The sequence below is a fragment of the Erinaceus europaeus genome, chromosome 7 (assembly GCF_950295315.1).
Source record: "Erinaceus europaeus chromosome 7, mEriEur2.1, whole genome shotgun sequence".
Lineage (NCBI taxonomy): Eukaryota > Metazoa > Chordata > Mammalia > Eulipotyphla > Erinaceidae > Erinaceus > Erinaceus europaeus.
This window is the reverse complement of record NC_080168.1, coordinates 55,885,982-55,902,255: the sequence shown is the minus strand read 5'-3', so window position 1 is coordinate 55,902,255 and position 16,274 is coordinate 55,885,982. Positions and strand designations below refer to the sequence as shown.

Here is a 16,274-nt window from a genome sequence, read left to right as displayed (position 1 = left end):
AGCTTTCCCAGCCACTCATCTGTTGTTGGGCACCTAGGTTGCTTCCAGGTTTTAGCTATTATGAATTGTGCTGCTATGAACATAGGAGTACACACCTCTTTTTGGTTGGGTGTTATGGAGTCCTTGGGGTATAACCCCAGGAGAGGAATTACTGGATCATATGGAAGGTCCATGTCTAGCCTTCTGAGAGTTTTCCAGACTGCTCTCCACAGAGGCTGGACCAATTTACATTCCCACCAGCAATGTAAAAGGGTTCCTCTGTCCCCACATCCTCTCCAGCATTTGTTGCTGCTGTCCTTTTTGACGTATGCTATTCTTACAGGAGTGAGGTGCTATCTTAGTATTGTCTTAATTTTCATTTATCTGACAATCAGTGACCTAGAGCAGTTTTTCATATATGTTAGCCTTTTGGATCTCCTCTGTAGTTAATGTTTTGTTCATATCCTCTGCTCATTTTTGGATGGGGTCATTTGCTTTTTTGGTGCTAAGTTTGCTGAGCTCTTTATATATTTTGGTGATTAGTTTCTTGTCTGATGTCTGGCATGTGAAGATCTTCTCCCATTCTGTGAGGGGTCTCTCTGTTTGTTTAATTGTTTGGTTGTGCAGAAGCTTTTCAATTTGATGTAGTCCCATTGGTTTGTTTTTGCTTTAGTCTTCCTTGCAATTGGGTATGATTCATCAAAGATGTCCTTGAGGTGTATGTGGGAAAGTGTTTTACCAATGTTTTCCTCTAAGTATTTGATTGTTTCTGGTCTGACATCTAGGTCTTTGATCCATTTGGAGTTGATTTTTGTTTCTGGTGAGATAAAGTGGTTCAATTTCATTCTTCTGCATGTTACAACCCAGTTTTCCCAGCACCATTTATTGAAGAGAGCCTCCTTTTTTCATTTAATGCTTTGGGCCCCCTTATCAAAGATTAGATGTCCATAGGTGTGGGGATTTATTTCTGGTCTTTCAGTTCTGTTCCACTGGTCTGTGTGCCTATTTTTGTTCCAGTACCATGCTATTTTGATGATGATGGCTTTATAATATAGTTTAAGGTCTGGGAGTGTGATGCCTCCATTTCTGTTTCTTTTCCTTAAGATGGTTTTGGCAATTCTAGGTGTTTTCATGTTCCAGATAAATGATTGGCACTAACAATGCTCAACTTTTTTATGTTATCTCATTTTTGGAATATAAAGGCATCTTTTAAAATTTTGTGTTTGGTCAAACTTAAAATAGTAAAGCCTGAACATCCTGCCTTACTTAAACTTACTTCTACTCTCTTCTCTTTCTTTGTATTGTGGATCTGAGGCCTTGTACATTTATGATTTTACCCCTTATGAACCTCTTTATCATTCAGATGGAGACACAAAGGCAGAGAGAGAAAGATACCATAACCCCAGTGCTTTGAGATTTCTGTGTGATGCTGTGCTCAGACCTGGGCTGTGTACAGTGCCAGGCATGCATCCTACTTGAAGAGCAGAGATCTCTCTCTGACCCCTACTTCTATTTTATTTAATTCTCATTGAATTAAGTCAAATTCACTGATTTAGTTGTGGCTAAGATTGTGCATTTGTGCTAGTTGTCTTCCACATCTTCCCACTATATTTCTCATGTTTGTTCCATCTACAAAGTCTATTGATCATCATCCTCCTAAAAGTTTTATTTATCCAATCCCATGATCTGATTTCTCATTTATCAACTGTTCTTCCATAAAAATGTATCATCTGTCATCTCTACTCCTTGACTTTTTAAGAGGATCTCAGGTAACTAGACTCAGTGCTCTAATTTATCAGTGCTACAAGTCCACAGAGACTTTGCTACAATGCTAACCTTATCTTACCTATTTAATATTTGTTTCTTTTGTTGGCTTTTTTCATCTTACCTCAGCTCCACCTCTCACCACTTCCAGTCTTTCTTTATTTTTTAAACTATTTTCTTTATTATCTTTACTTATTGGATAGAGACAACCAGCAATCAAGAGGGAAGGGGGAGATAGAGAAGGAGAGAGAAAGACACCTGCAGCCCTGCTTCACCATTCATGAAGCTTTCCCCTGCAGGTAGGGACCAGGGGCTTGAAACTGGGTGCTTGTGCACTGTAGTATGTGTGCTCAACCAGGTGCGCCACCACCTGGCCCCTCACTTCCAGTCTTTCTTCCTATTCTATAAACACAGAGAAGTTGGTGCCTTCTTTACCCACAGTAACACCCCCACCTATTGAATATGCTCTTTTCCTTTGTCTAGGCTCTTTCCTTTCACCCTTAACCCACCTTTTTGTCTTTAAGATCCTGTTGCAAGACTAAAAAAATCACTTGTTTCTGCAAGTTTTATATATACATTTCCCCAGCAGACTTAACACTGGGGCTCAAAGTCTGCATTATGAAATCCACCTCTTCTAGCAGTCATTTATACACTTTTTTTCATCCTTCCTTCTTTCTTTCCTTCCTTCCTTCCTTCCTTCCTTCCTTCCTTCCTTCCTCCCTCCCTCCCTCCCTCCCTCCCTTCCCTCCCCTCCTTCCTTCCTTCCTTCCTTCCTTCCTTCCTTCCTTCCTTCCTTCCTTCCTTCCTTCCTTTCTCTCCTCCTCCTCCCCATTGACATCCTTATCCTCCCCCTCCTACTTTTTTGAATAGAAACAGAGGTAACTAGAAAGGAAAGGGGGAAAGAAAGAGAAACAACTGCAGCTCTTGTCTACCAATTGTGAAGCTTCCACCCTGCAGGTGGTGGTTGTTGGGTTTGAACCTAGGTTCTCATAGATAGTAATATGTGCTCTTGAAAGCTATTTTTAATGCTAAATTAGTTCTGCTCTACTTCCTTCTCCTCATCTTTCTTCTCCTGCTCCTCTCTTCCTATATGCAAACATTATATATCATGACACTTAGGATGATGTGTTATAATTGCTTACTTGTTTACTTCTCTGATTATTTGAGGATTCTTTAAGGATTCAGATCTGTATTTTGTGCAGTTCTTACTCCATAGTAACTGACATGCTGTCTAAGCTCATACATATTAGTTTTTCCAAGTTAAGAATAGTAGGGAAGAATACACAAATGTTTAATAAGAAAGTGAAGATGGGGGTGGCTGTTGTGCACAAATATTTGCAAATGCTTCCTTTTTTAAAAAAATCTGATATTGTTTGTTACATTGGGATGCTTTTGGCCATGGATGTCTCTTCCTCCTACTTTTCTCATTCTATGGAGCTTTGTGATGACATTTTGATTTGTGCAAAATAGAGGGCATGGCTGGGGAAACAAAAGGCTTCATTTTACTTTAACATTTTATGTCCTTGATGAAGCCATTTAGTATTTCTTGTTTTATTCTTTGTCCTCTGCAAACACGTGTTGGTCTTGGTCAATTATTCATGTTTATAAAATTAATGGAGCCATTGCCAGTTGGTGGTGCATTGAGAAGCATACATCATCATGTATAAGGACCTAGACTCAAGCCTCCTGCCCCACGTACAGGGGAGAAGCTTCTTAGCAGGGAAGTAGTGCTGTAGTTTTCTTTCTTTCTCTCTCTCTTCTATTCCGTATTTCCCCCTTCCCTGTCAATATTTCTCTGACTCTAGTTAAAAAAAAAAAGGAAGGGGTAAAAAGGCCACCAGGTGCAAGTGTACACACCAACCATACCCATGGTGGCAATAAAAAAAAACAAACCCATGGAGCCATTTCTTTTTTAATTAAAAAAAGTGTAGAGTGGGGATAGATAGCATAATGGTTATGCAAAGAGGCTTTCATGCCTGAGGCTCCAGAGTCCCAAATTCAATCCCCTGCACCACCATAAACCAAAGCTGAGCAGTGTTCTGGTAGAATAAACAAATAAATAAAACAAATAAATTTTTAAAATGGAATGTATATACCAGTAAGTTGGGTGGTAGTGCACCTGGTTAAGTGTACATGCTATTATGATGAAGAAACTGGGTTTTAGCCCCTACTCCCCACTTGCAGGGGGGAAAACTTTAGCAGCCATAAGGCAAATAATTCAGTTGTCTCCCTTGCCCATCCCTCTCAAATTCTCTATCTCTCTAAAATAAAGGAGAAGTCTATGGTCATACCACCCTGAGCACACCTGATCTCATCAAATAAAGGAGAAAAAAAATCCACCAGTAACAGTGTGTGTGGGTACTGAACCCCAGGGATAAGAGCTATTCTGGTTGACCATAGTGGATTTTTCTCTTTGACATCAGTCTCCTTAGGTGGTTCCTGAAAGGATGTCATGAGACAGCATATACAAATTATTTGACCAAGATTATTCAAATTCTCTTTAATGATTATTAGCAATTTCATTAACAATTGCTATTGTTTTTTAGTTAGATAGTACTATTTTTTTTTAAATTTTTTATTTAAGAAAGGATTAGTGAACAAAAGCATAAGGTAGGAGGGGTACAACTCCACACAATTCCCAACACCCAATCCCCATAACCCACCCCCTCCCCTGATAGCTTTCCCATTCTCTATCCCTCTGGGAGCATGGACCCAGGGTCATTGAGGGTTGCAGAAGGTAGAAGGTCTGGCTTCTGTAATTGCTTCCCCGCTGAACATGGGCGTTGACTGGTCGGTCCATACCCCCAGTTTGCCTCTCTCTTTCCCTAGTAGGGTGTGACTCTGGGGAAGCTGAGCTCCAGGACACATTGGTGGGGTCTTCAATCCAGGGAAGCCTAGCCAGCATCCTGGTGGCATCTGGAACCTGGTGATTGAAAAGAGAGTTAACATATGAAGTCAAACAATTTGTTGAGCAATCATGGATCCCAAGCTTGGAATAGTGGAGACGAAGTGTTAGGGAGGTACTCACTGTAAACTCTAGTGTAGTCCTGCTTTCAGGTATATATTTTTCAGTAGTTTATGGATACGTGTGCACATAAGCTCTCTCTCACAGAAACTGGTGTATATCTAGGTTATGGGACTTTGTTAGAAAGTGAACTACCTGAGATGAAATTAGAGTGTACTATTAAAGGAAAGGTCTCACCCGAGTAATGAAGCTGAAGGGTTGTCATTCCACACGTGAAGTCTCTGGATACATTCTGAGGTGAAGCATGTTGAGGTAGCAATCGTTGCTTTGGTTAGGTTGTGATCGGCAGATGCAATGTTATTTGGTTTGGATTGGGAGATGCATATGGGAAAGTGGGCCCTATCCAAGGGTTCCAGGACTGGGGGAAGTAGGGGCTCTATAGTGAAGATGTGAGGCTCCTGCTGTCTTAGGGTTCAAAAAGACAATCAATAGTTAATATTATCATCACATTATTTGTTAATTGGGTTAACTTTGAAAAGTCCCTTTGTTATGGTTTGCTGGACAGTACCCAGTATCTTGTATATAGCTGTGCTATTGGAAGCTTCTAATCTACTTGGTCTAGGCTTTTGAGAGAGTCCGCATATCAAATACATAGCCTATATATTAAAAAGATTCAGTTTGTCTTTTGAGAAACTTTAAGACATCGGGGACTAGACAGGGCTGTCCACTGTCACCGTTACTCTTCAACATAGTATTGGAAGTTCTTGCCATAGATAGTACTATTTTTTGGCATGAAGTTCTGAATCTTCTTTATCTTGGCAAGAATTTATTACCAACAACACTGATTCTCTGTTAGTAGACTACATAGCTTCTGCATTAGCTATTTATCTGTGTTCTTTCTAATTACTAAAATGCCTAATTCTGCTGTTTGATCAATATCGATTCCGTTCGGTTGCAGTCACTCAGATTTCTAGCTAATAACATAATGTGTGGAGTAAGGAAAATAAAAATTATAAATTGCTATTTGTTATTTTGTTTTCTACATTCTTGTTTCACTTCATTTTTCAATTTGTCTTCATTTTCAATTCATTTTTTTCACTTATTCTTTCCTCTTTATTATATGCTTTGGAAACTGAAATAATGTTTCAGTTTTTGTAAATGCACCTTTAGACTTCTATCTTCTACTTCTTACTGTAATTAGTATATCACAAATACTGCTTTTATTCACTATTTCTAAATTAAATCAAATCATTTGCTCTGATAATTAACTTGATAAGGAAAGACTGAATAAAACTCAGTCACTCATATAAATATTTAGAAATGACTCAGGTTGCTTTTGATAATGTAGACAACAATGAGCAATAAAAAATTACATGATAAGTTATTCAAACATATAAATTTACTGTAAGAATATGAGGTCATAGGAAATCATATGGTACTTTTAATACATTTCAGAAACATTCTATTGTGCCCAATATATTTGTGAATTTGAAGATAGTTAATCCTAGCAGAGTAACTCAGTCTAAATCATAGTAGATAGTCATAACAATTCTTTTTGAAAGTTATTTTAGCAATATGCAATTATTGTAAAACAATATATATATATATTTCAAACAGCATAGCTTCTACTATAATCACACACTGGAAAAAAAATGGAATAGTTGAAAGACAAGTTCCTGGCATTATTTTATTGTTACTTCAGAATGAGTTATATTTTGACATCTGCATTATTATACAGCTTTAATTTTTTATGGAAACTGACAATCTATCAAGTTTTATTCAATATATGCTTTCTTTTGAAATCAAATAATCATATATTTTAGTAAATTCTACTAAACTCTTCCATTCAAATATATTTGTACAGCTTATCAGTGGTATCCAGTTACCTCCCAGTTATCACTCATCAACTAACAAAGCTGATGCACTGGTAGTTGTAGAAATTTTTGGAGTTCCAAATGACCAAGTGAAGCAGCAGACTCGTGTAATTAAAAAAAACGGTGAGCTCCTTATATAATTTATTGAACTTTTAAGCCTCTTTTTGGAGAGTTTAAAAATAATATGTGGGAAAAGGTTTAGATATAGATTAATCCATAAGACAAAGTTTTACGTTATGTTCAAGATGACCAAAATATTGTAGCCAGCAAAACAATGGCTTAATGATTTATTGTGGTGTCTTGATATATTTTCAAGGAGCATACAAAAATGTATCTGACTGAAGAAATCGTTATTTATTTCCACATTACGCATTTTTTTATGTTTCCCCCCATATTGCTGACTTGGGAGACATTTCATTGTCTGGAGATCTACAGAATTTTTAGCCTCTGTGCAAAATAAAAATCTTGTGATTGTTCTGATATAGCACATTGCACATTTTTACTTGACTTCTTGAATTATTTTAGATCAAAGGTATGTGGCTTCTGACTCAGACTGGGGATGCCATAGAAATCTACTCATGTACTATTTCATAATTCAATTATTTTTGCCACAAGGAAAGTGTGGGATGGAATAAGTGACTTTGGTAGGATTTCTCAGTGTTCCAGCAGTCTGTGCTATTTTATATAATACAGTACTGACATTGCCATTTCTTCTCTTGAGGTTGAGATCACTGTGGAAATTGCAAAAGAGTAGGCAGGTCCTGAGACTGACCCTTAGTCTGCTTGACCTTAGAACTAATCCTGGAGTCTAGACTCTTAGAGCAGATTTTCCCAAGGTAGAACAGACTTCATCTCAGAGTCTGAAAATACTCTTCAGACTAAAATGCCTTGGACAGCAAAGAGGTACAGTTTTATTCACCTTCTTTTCCTTTGAGGAATAAGACTCAAGAATGTTTGCACTCTGTCTCCCTCACCATCCCCAGTACTAGATTTGGTGCAGAAGACATAGAAACAAAGATTTCATCCATTTTTGCTCTGTCATTCTATGTTATAATGGAAAGGACTATAGGTGATGACTAGCTTATTCGACTCCTCTGAGAGTGGAAATTACATTACAATGTAGTAACTACTAATATCAGAAAGTTTATAACAACGTACTTCTTGTTCTCTATAGCTCCTACTTGAATCTCCAAAGTGACGTACGTGGACCCTTTACTTATTCAGTGGGTCTTTTATATCTGTTTCCCACTGGAATTTCAGTCAGATATGCGGATTGTATGAGAGTATCCCTGAAGAAAGTCAAATTAGTTTATCAAATATTAATAAATTCTGTTAAGGCTGCCTACCAGAAAACTGAACAATTGTGGGAGTCAGGTGGTAGTGCAGCGGGTTAAGCACACATGGTGTGAATCGCAAGGACAGGCATAAGAATCCCAGTTCGAGCCTCAACTCCTCCACCTGCAGGGGGTAGCTTCACAAGTAGGTCTGCAGGTATGAATCTTTCTCTCCTTCTCTCTGTCTTCCCCTCCTCTCTCCATTTCTCTCTGTCCTATCTTATAACAAGGACGTCAGTAACTACAACAGTTGTAACCACAACAAGAATAAAACAAAAAGGGCAACAAAAGGTAAAAAATAGCCTCCAGGATATAACCCTGATGGAAAAAAAGCAAAAAAAAATATGAACAATTGTTTATTAAATGTATTTTTATGTATCTTCCAACTAACTGTATTGTGGACATCATATTGTTTATATGGGAGATGAGATGAATAAAATTAGTAGTGCTTTAAGAGATTTGTTTTGAAATAATATATTTAGAGATGTTCTTGGAAAATGGGCAGAACTTTCTGAGGAGATTAGGAATAGGACATTTAAAAATGAGTAATCTAAATACTAAATCATTGAACAAACAAAACCCACCCATGATGAGAAACATTAAAAAAGTTAAAGATTCCGGGGTGATTAAGAGAGATTGGATAGATTTAAAAGTTAATTTGGGGATGGTCATGGGAAATCACCAATGCTATGAATAGACCTATATGAATTATAAAGACTTCATTTTCTGTATCAAATAAAAATTCAACTTTATATATTGATATAACATGAACAGACTGGAGATTTCAAGAGACTACTTTTGTAGACCAGACAGAAAGAAGCATATGAAGGAAATGAGAAATACAAATTAGAGTTAAGACGTGTTCTCATGGCTAATGGATGTAGTTTTAGGTTGTAAAGGTTTGTGACATTAGAAGTGGAATAGAGGTTGTATGTGAGGAAGATACATAAGCATAAAACCTTGATAAATATAAAAGAGAAATTCTAAGACAACTTAGCTACTGAGGTTATGGTAGTATAATGAAAAGACATGAGACACTGGGAGGAAATATACCTCTTTGGATAAAGGATTGAAGTAATTCTTCTGTTTAATTCACAACAGGAGAAATTTTTTTAAATATTTATTTATTTATTTCCTTTTTGTTGCCCTTGTTGTTACCATTTTTGTTATAGTTATTATTGTTGTTGATGTCATTGTTGTTGGATAGGACAGAGAGAAATGGAGAGAGATGGGGAAGACAGAGAGGGAGAGAAAGATAGACACCTGCTGACCTGCTTCACCGCCTGTGAAGTGACTCCCCTGCAGGTGGGGAGCAGGGGGACTCAAACCAGGATCCTTACGCCAGACCTTGTGCTTTGAGCCACGTGTGCTTAACCCGCTGCACTGCCGCCTGACTCCCAAGGAGAAACTTTTAAATTATCCAACTAGCCAATTTTGAATCCTGGTTTCTTTATTTTTTTTTTTTGACAAAGTTAAAACTTTCTTTTTTAACCAATGTGTGTGTGTGTGTATGTGTGTGTGTGTGTGTGTGTGTGTGTGAGAGAGAGAGAGAGAGAGAGAGAGAGAGAGAGGAGAGAGAATGAGGAAAAAAGGATTGGGAAAGAGTAGAATTAAAGGATGAATAAATCAGTAAAAGTATGTTGTTCTGATGTTTTCTTTTTGTAGTGTGTATAAAAACGTGTCTTGGGGCTGTGTGGTAGCTAACCTTTAGTTTGTACCTAATACCATGAACAAGAACCTGGTTTTAAGATCCTGGTCCCCACCTGTAGGATTGAAGCATTACAAGCAGTAGAGTAGAGCAGAAGATGTCTCTCCTTCTCTTTGTCTCTCCTTCTATTTCTTTGTTTCTTACCTCTATAAGAAAAAAGTATTTCAGCATAAACTAAAAGCAAATTAGTTAATATTTTTATCATTTTACCTGCATCCTTATCTATTACTTAGTAAATGCATGACTACGATTACAGATACACTGTAGAAAGCACAGCTATAGTATAATTACAGACTCTTTTTTTTTCTCTTTTTCTTTTTTTTTTAAAAAATTTTTTATTTAAGAAAGGATTAATGAACAAAAACATAAGGTAGGAAGGGTACAACTCCACACAATTCCCACCATCCAATCCCCATAACCCACCCCCTCCCATGATAGCTATCCCATTCTTTATCCCTCTGGGAGTATGGACCCAAGGTCATTGTGGGATGCAGAAGGTGGAAGGTCTGGCTTCTGTAATTGCTTCCCTGCTGAACATGGGCGTTGACTGGTCGGTCCATACTCCCAGTCTGCCTCTCTCTTTCCCTAGTAAGGCGTGTCTCTGGGGAAGCTGAGCTCCAGGACACATTGGTGGGGTCTTCAATCCAGGGAAGCCTAGCCAGCATCCTGGTGGCATCTGGAACCTGGTGATTGAAAAGAGAGTTAACATATGAAGCCAAACAATTTGTTGAGCAATCATGGATCCCAAGCTTGGAATAGTGGAGACGAAGTGTTAGGGAGGTACTCACTGTAAACTCTAGTGTAGTCCTGCTTTCAGGTATATATTTTTCAGTAGTTTATGGATACGTGTGCACATAAGCTCTCTCTCACAGAAACTGGTGTATATCTAGGTTATGGGACTTTGTTAGAAAGTGAACTACCTGAGATGAAATTAGAGTGTACTATAAAAGGAAAGGTCTCACCAGAGTAATGAAGCTGAAGGGTTGTCATTCCACACGTGAAGTCTCTGGACACAGCCTGAGGTGAAGCATGTTGAGGTGGCAATCGCAACCCAGGTGCCCAACAACAGATGAGTGGCTGAGAAAGCTGTGGTATATATACACAATGGAATACTATGCACCTATCAAAAACAATGAACCCACCTTCTCTGACCCATCTTGGACAGAGCTAGAAGGAATTATGTTAAGTGAACTAAGTCAGAAAGATAAAGATGAGTATGGGATGATCCCACTCATCAACAGAAGCTGACTAAGAAGATCTGAAAGGGAAACTAAAAGCAGGACCTGATCAAATTGTAAGTAGGGCACCAAAGTAAAAACCCAGTGGTGAGGGGTAGACATGTAGCTTCCTGGGCCAGTGGGGGGTGGGAGTGGGCGGGAGGGATGGGTCACAGTCCTTTGGTGGTGGGAATGGTGTTTATGTACACTCCTAGCAAAATGTAGACATACAAATCAGTAGTTAATTAAAATGAGAGGGGGAAATCAATTGTATGTCTCAAAGTTTCTCAAAAGACAAACTGAATCTTTTTAATATATAGGCTATGTATTTGATATGCGGACTCTCTCAAAAGCCTAGACCAAGTAGATTAGAAGCATCCAATAGCACAGCTATATACAAGATACTGGATACTGTACAGCAAACCATAACAAAGGGACTTTTCAAAGTTAACCCAATTAACAAATAATGTGATGATAATATTAACTATCGATTGTCTTTTTGAACCCTAAGACAGCAGGAACCTCACATCTTCACTATAGAGCCCCTACTTCCCCCAGTCCTGGAACCCTTGGATAGGGCCCACTTTCCCGTATGCGTCTCCCAATCCAAACCAAATAATATTGCATCCGCCGATCATAATTACAGACTCTTCTGTGCTTCTTGAATATATGTCAGAGAACAATAGCTATTGACCTAGCAGGTAGATCATTGCCTTTGTACATGAAAATACTACTTATTTCTTTCTGAACCTTTGAATCTTTATTAAGTAGATTGTATATTTGATCTTGATGTGAATGTGTTGATTCCACTAAATTATGCTTCAGTTTTGTGTGATTTGGGTCACATTGTTTGGATTTCCTGTTTGGCAAGAGATTGGCTATTTGAGATGATTTGTTTTGCCAGAGAAGTAAATTACTCATCAACTTTGGACTTTAAAATGAACCCTTAGTCAAAAGAAGGGTCAAACACTGATTTTAAAGCTCTCATTATCTGGCTTTCAATCCAACAATTGTCTATGGAGCTCTTTTCATAATAGAACCTGGCACAGGAAAATAGGTTACTTAACTTCACCATGTCGCAATTTCTTTGTTAATGAAAAGTCTTAACACAGCAATCATAATACATGATAATTAAATGTTACTGCTCTGAAATTGCATTCCTTTTGCTTTATTTCTTGTGTCACCATTTAAAAATTGTGCATATGAACCCCCTAGGAAACAATCTAACATCTCTGCGGCTCAGTTTTCTCATCTGTAAATATGGATAACTTAAATCCTGAAAAAGTAGTTGTAGTATTAAATGAGATTATCTACTTTATGTCTTTAGAACACTGCCCAGCAATAGTAAATAACCGATAAATATAACTGTCATTGCTTTTTTTTTTTCTCACTAGGTGGTTCAGAATCTAGTTTGTTGCATACCATAACAATTTAACTCATACTCTAAAATACAAGTTTTCATTATTCAAATGAAAAGATTATATAAACATTTTCCTCTAGAGGTAGTGTCTATGATTCTTAGATTGTATGTATTCTTTTATATTTCAGCTTTTTCTCCAAAATGGAATGAAACATTCACATTTATTATTGAGGTTCCAGAATTGGCATTGATACGTTTTGTTGTTGAAAATCAAGGTTTTATATCTGGGAATGAATTTCTTGGGCAGTATACTTTACCAGTTCTGTGCATGAACAAAGGTAATATCCCTAAAGTAAGATAACTATATATTTACTGTGGTGATATTAAATATAACTCATGTTTAGCAGAGATACTTTGAGAGAACAATTAACTCTACCCATGGCAGCAAACGTATGGGAGATTTTAATGTCTCGACATTTTTTTCAGTGGAATTATAGAAATGTAGGTAAGATTTCTAGAAACGCTAATTAGCTAGACTCGAGCATTTCTCCATCTGGATCATAGATAGCTATTTTATTTCAGTTGAGAGTAGTTGTGACTATCATAGAGAAATGAAGGAATGGAGAAACAGTGGCACAGTTTTTCTAGCTGAGGAGAGACTGGGAACGTGACTTTGCTGACTATCACTGAGCTCCCTTTTTGTTGTACTCAGTTATCTTGCAGGGCTGACATACTGTTCTTCCAGTAGACTTATTTCATATGCTCACTTGTCCAGCATTCCCTGAGATGTACGGGGGTGGAGGGGGGGAGTCTTTCTAATGCAGGGTTCTTGTGGGGTGAGTGACTAATTTTAAAGCAACTGCATTTTGAGGAAGGAAAGCATTATGTGTGCTCAGTGTTCAGCAGTAGAAACCAGAATAAAATCTTGCAATATTCTATTTTTGTGTGTAACTAATGGTCACGATGGAATGTAACTACCTGGTCATAGTTTTTAGCTCTGCATAGTAAAGGCATATTCTTCCCAATAATAACAGTGTCAGAGTCACTGCTGATTACCTTTTGTTCTAATTAGATCTGATTCCTTTTTCAGGTTATCGTCGTGTTCCCCTGTTTTCCAAAATGGGTGAGAGCCTTGAGCCTGCTTCACTGTTTGTTTATGTTTGGTATGTCAGATAGCAACTAAAACAAACCAACTTAATAAAAATAGTAAAAAGAAAAAAATTTAAACAAGAGTTCATATATTTCTTTCTTCTTCTTCCTCCTCCTCCTCCTCCATCTTCTCCTTTTCCTTCTTTCTATTCTCCTTCTCCTCCTTTTCCTTCCTATTCTTCTCACCCTCCTCCTCCTTTTCCTTCTTCTACTTTTTCTTAGTAAGCACAAAGCCAAATACTTATTTGAGGTAAACAGAAAAACTGAGAGAGTTAACTTTTAAATATGCAAAATAGAGCAGAGGATAACAAGAAAACAAAAGCTTCAGAGTCCCAACCTATGTGGTCTATTTGTCAACCAGTTTCTCCTGGCCCTCTGCTGCCAAGGCTCTTCTTTCAATTTGCTTGCTCACTTTTAATTAGTAGAATTTACAAGCTTTAAAAACAGGTCTGTTTGTATAAGATATGTTGGCAAATATTTGGCAGTATAAAAGAAACATGAAATCTAAGAGTGCTTTAACTCCCAGACACTCACTACTGTATACTGTAGTGGAAAAAAATCAGTACCCCAGGTGCTTTGTGCACTTTTCTATCCTAGAGAGTAATTAGCCCTTGCATACTCAGGCTAGCTCTTAGATGTTATGCACTGGATTTGGTACCCTGTAATTATACAGGCTTTTTTTTTTTTTATGAGTGTACATGAAATTGATTTGCATTCAAACTGTATTCAGACTTCTAGAAATGAGATCTACTGTGTAGATGTGCATGCTTGGATCTCTGAATTTACAGTACTTTTGAATATGTACTAAATATACTTTGAAAACTATTTCTTTGTTACAGATGAGAGTCCTATGTTGTTTCTTTTCATTTGTTTATTAATCTCTTATCCATCAGAGTGAAATATCTTAGTTTTAATTAGAGGAATGAAAGCACTCAAGTTCCTTTTGTGCTATGTGTAGGATATAATTTGAACAATGGGAATTGCATGATAATAGAAACAATTAATTATAGGCATAAATGCACACTCAATTAAAATGATACTTCATATGGGAATATCAATGGGCCTAAATTATGTCAGTAGACTTATATTTTGGTGAAAAGAATGAACGTATGGTCTATGACCATACCACCTTGAACACGCCCAATCTGGGAAGAATGAACATATAAGCTTTACTCCATGTTGGGTACTGGATACCCACTATCTATTAATCCTTCACATTAGAAGTTACTCAAGGTATAGAATTCAAGTCTGGAAGACAGTAAGCAATCTATAAAAAGTTATATAGGAGAAATCTGCAGTTCTAATTCGAGTTACTTTTTCTCCAAAGTTGATGCCTTCCTTAGCCACTCTCTAGACACATCAGTGTTCTCTTATCACTTCATTTGAAGTTCTTGTCATTCTCTCTTCAGGAATGACCATTCTCTTATGGGTGTTTCTGTCTGTTTGCCCCAGAGATAGTGAAAGAGATGCACTGAAAGAGCAACTTTTTTTTTAGTCCATATATACCTGAATTATGAAGTAGAATAATAATTGTTTTTCCACAGATCCAATGGCAAAAATGATAATTATCCTCTGAATCAATCACCCCATAATCTTTTTCTAGGCTATATACGGCTGAATTATACTAAATGTTGATGTTTCAGCCACTGATAGTTTTCTGGTTTTCTCTTTTCTCGTTACAATTTTTAAAGTTTTGAAATAATGTTCATTTATTTGTTTTTAGTTAACTTTTATTTGTAAGCCTGTAAAGGTTTTAAGAATACAATTTCTCACTTCTTCAAAACTTGTTACCATATCACCACCACCAAACACCAATATCTCTTAATCTTTTTTCTAAATTAAAAATAAAAGCTATGTTTTTAAATATGGTTATATCTTTTTGCTTCTCAAAAGGTTTCATTTGCTGTGTTGAAAATCCCAATAATTTTATTTTATTTTATTTATTGCATAGAGACAAAGAGAAATCCAGAGTGAAGGGAAGAGAGGGAGAGAGGAAAAAAGAGACACCTGTAACCCTGCTTCACCACTCGTGAAGCTTTCCCTATGCAAGTGGGAGCCAAGGGTTGAACCTGGATCCTTGCACATTGTAACGTGTGCACTCAGCCAGGTGCACCACTGCCTGGCCCTGAAAATCCCAATTCTTCATCAAATCTTTTTTTTTTTGAGATCGCTTTTTTTTTATTAAGTTTTTATTTATTTATTTATTTATTTTCCTTTTTGTTGCCCATGTTGTTTAACATTGTTGTGGTTATTATTGTTGTTGGATAGGACAGAGAGAAATGGAGAGAGGAGGGGAAGACAGAGAGGAGGAGAGAAAGACAGACAAAGACAGACACCAGCAGACCTGCTTCACTGCTTGTGAAGTGACTCCCTTGCAGGTGGGGAGCCCGGGGCTTGGGTCCTATCACATTGTAACATGTTTGCTCTACCAAGTGAACCACCGCTTGGCCCCTTGGTATAAATTTTTTTTTTGCCTCCATGGTTATTGCTTGGGCTCAGTGCCTGCACTATGAATCCACTGCTCCTGGAGGCCATTTATTCCCATTTTTGTTATTATTGTTATTGGATAGGACAGAGAGAAGTCGAGAGAAGAGGGGAAGACAGAGGGGGGAGAGAAGGATAACACCTGCAGACCCGCTTCACCGCTTGTGAACCGAGACCCCTGCAGGTGGGGAGCCGGAGGCTTGAACCCAGCTCCTTACTGGTCCTTGTAACGTGTGCACTCAGCCAGGTGCACCACTGCCTGGCCCTGAAAATCCCAATTCTTCATCAAATCTTTTTTTTTTTGAGATCGCTTTTTTTTTATTAAGTTTTTATTTATTTATTTATTTTCCTTTTTGTTGCCCATGTTGTTTAACATTGTTGTGGTTATTATTGTTGTTGGATAGGACAGAGAGAAATGGAGAGAGGAGGGGAAGACAGAG

At 37.5% G+C, this 16,274-nt stretch overlaps 1 protein-coding gene across 1 annotated transcript in view; it reads left to right on the top strand.

Moving 5' to 3' along the window:
• Positions 1–13,416, top strand: part of PLCZ1 (phospholipase C zeta 1) — a 61,478-nt gene extending 48,062 nt beyond the window's left edge. The window contains exons 10-12 of the mRNA XM_060194434.1: positions 6,573–6,705; positions 12,390–12,539; positions 13,292–13,416. Of these exons, the coding sequence (XP_060050417.1) occupies positions 6,573–6,705; positions 12,390–12,539; positions 13,292–13,377 (369 nt within the window). The 3' untranslated portion in view covers positions 13,378–13,416. The remainder of the gene's footprint in view (positions 1–6,572; positions 6,706–12,389; positions 12,540–13,291) is intronic.
• The last annotated feature ends 2,858 nt before the right edge of the window (positions 13,417–16,274 follow it).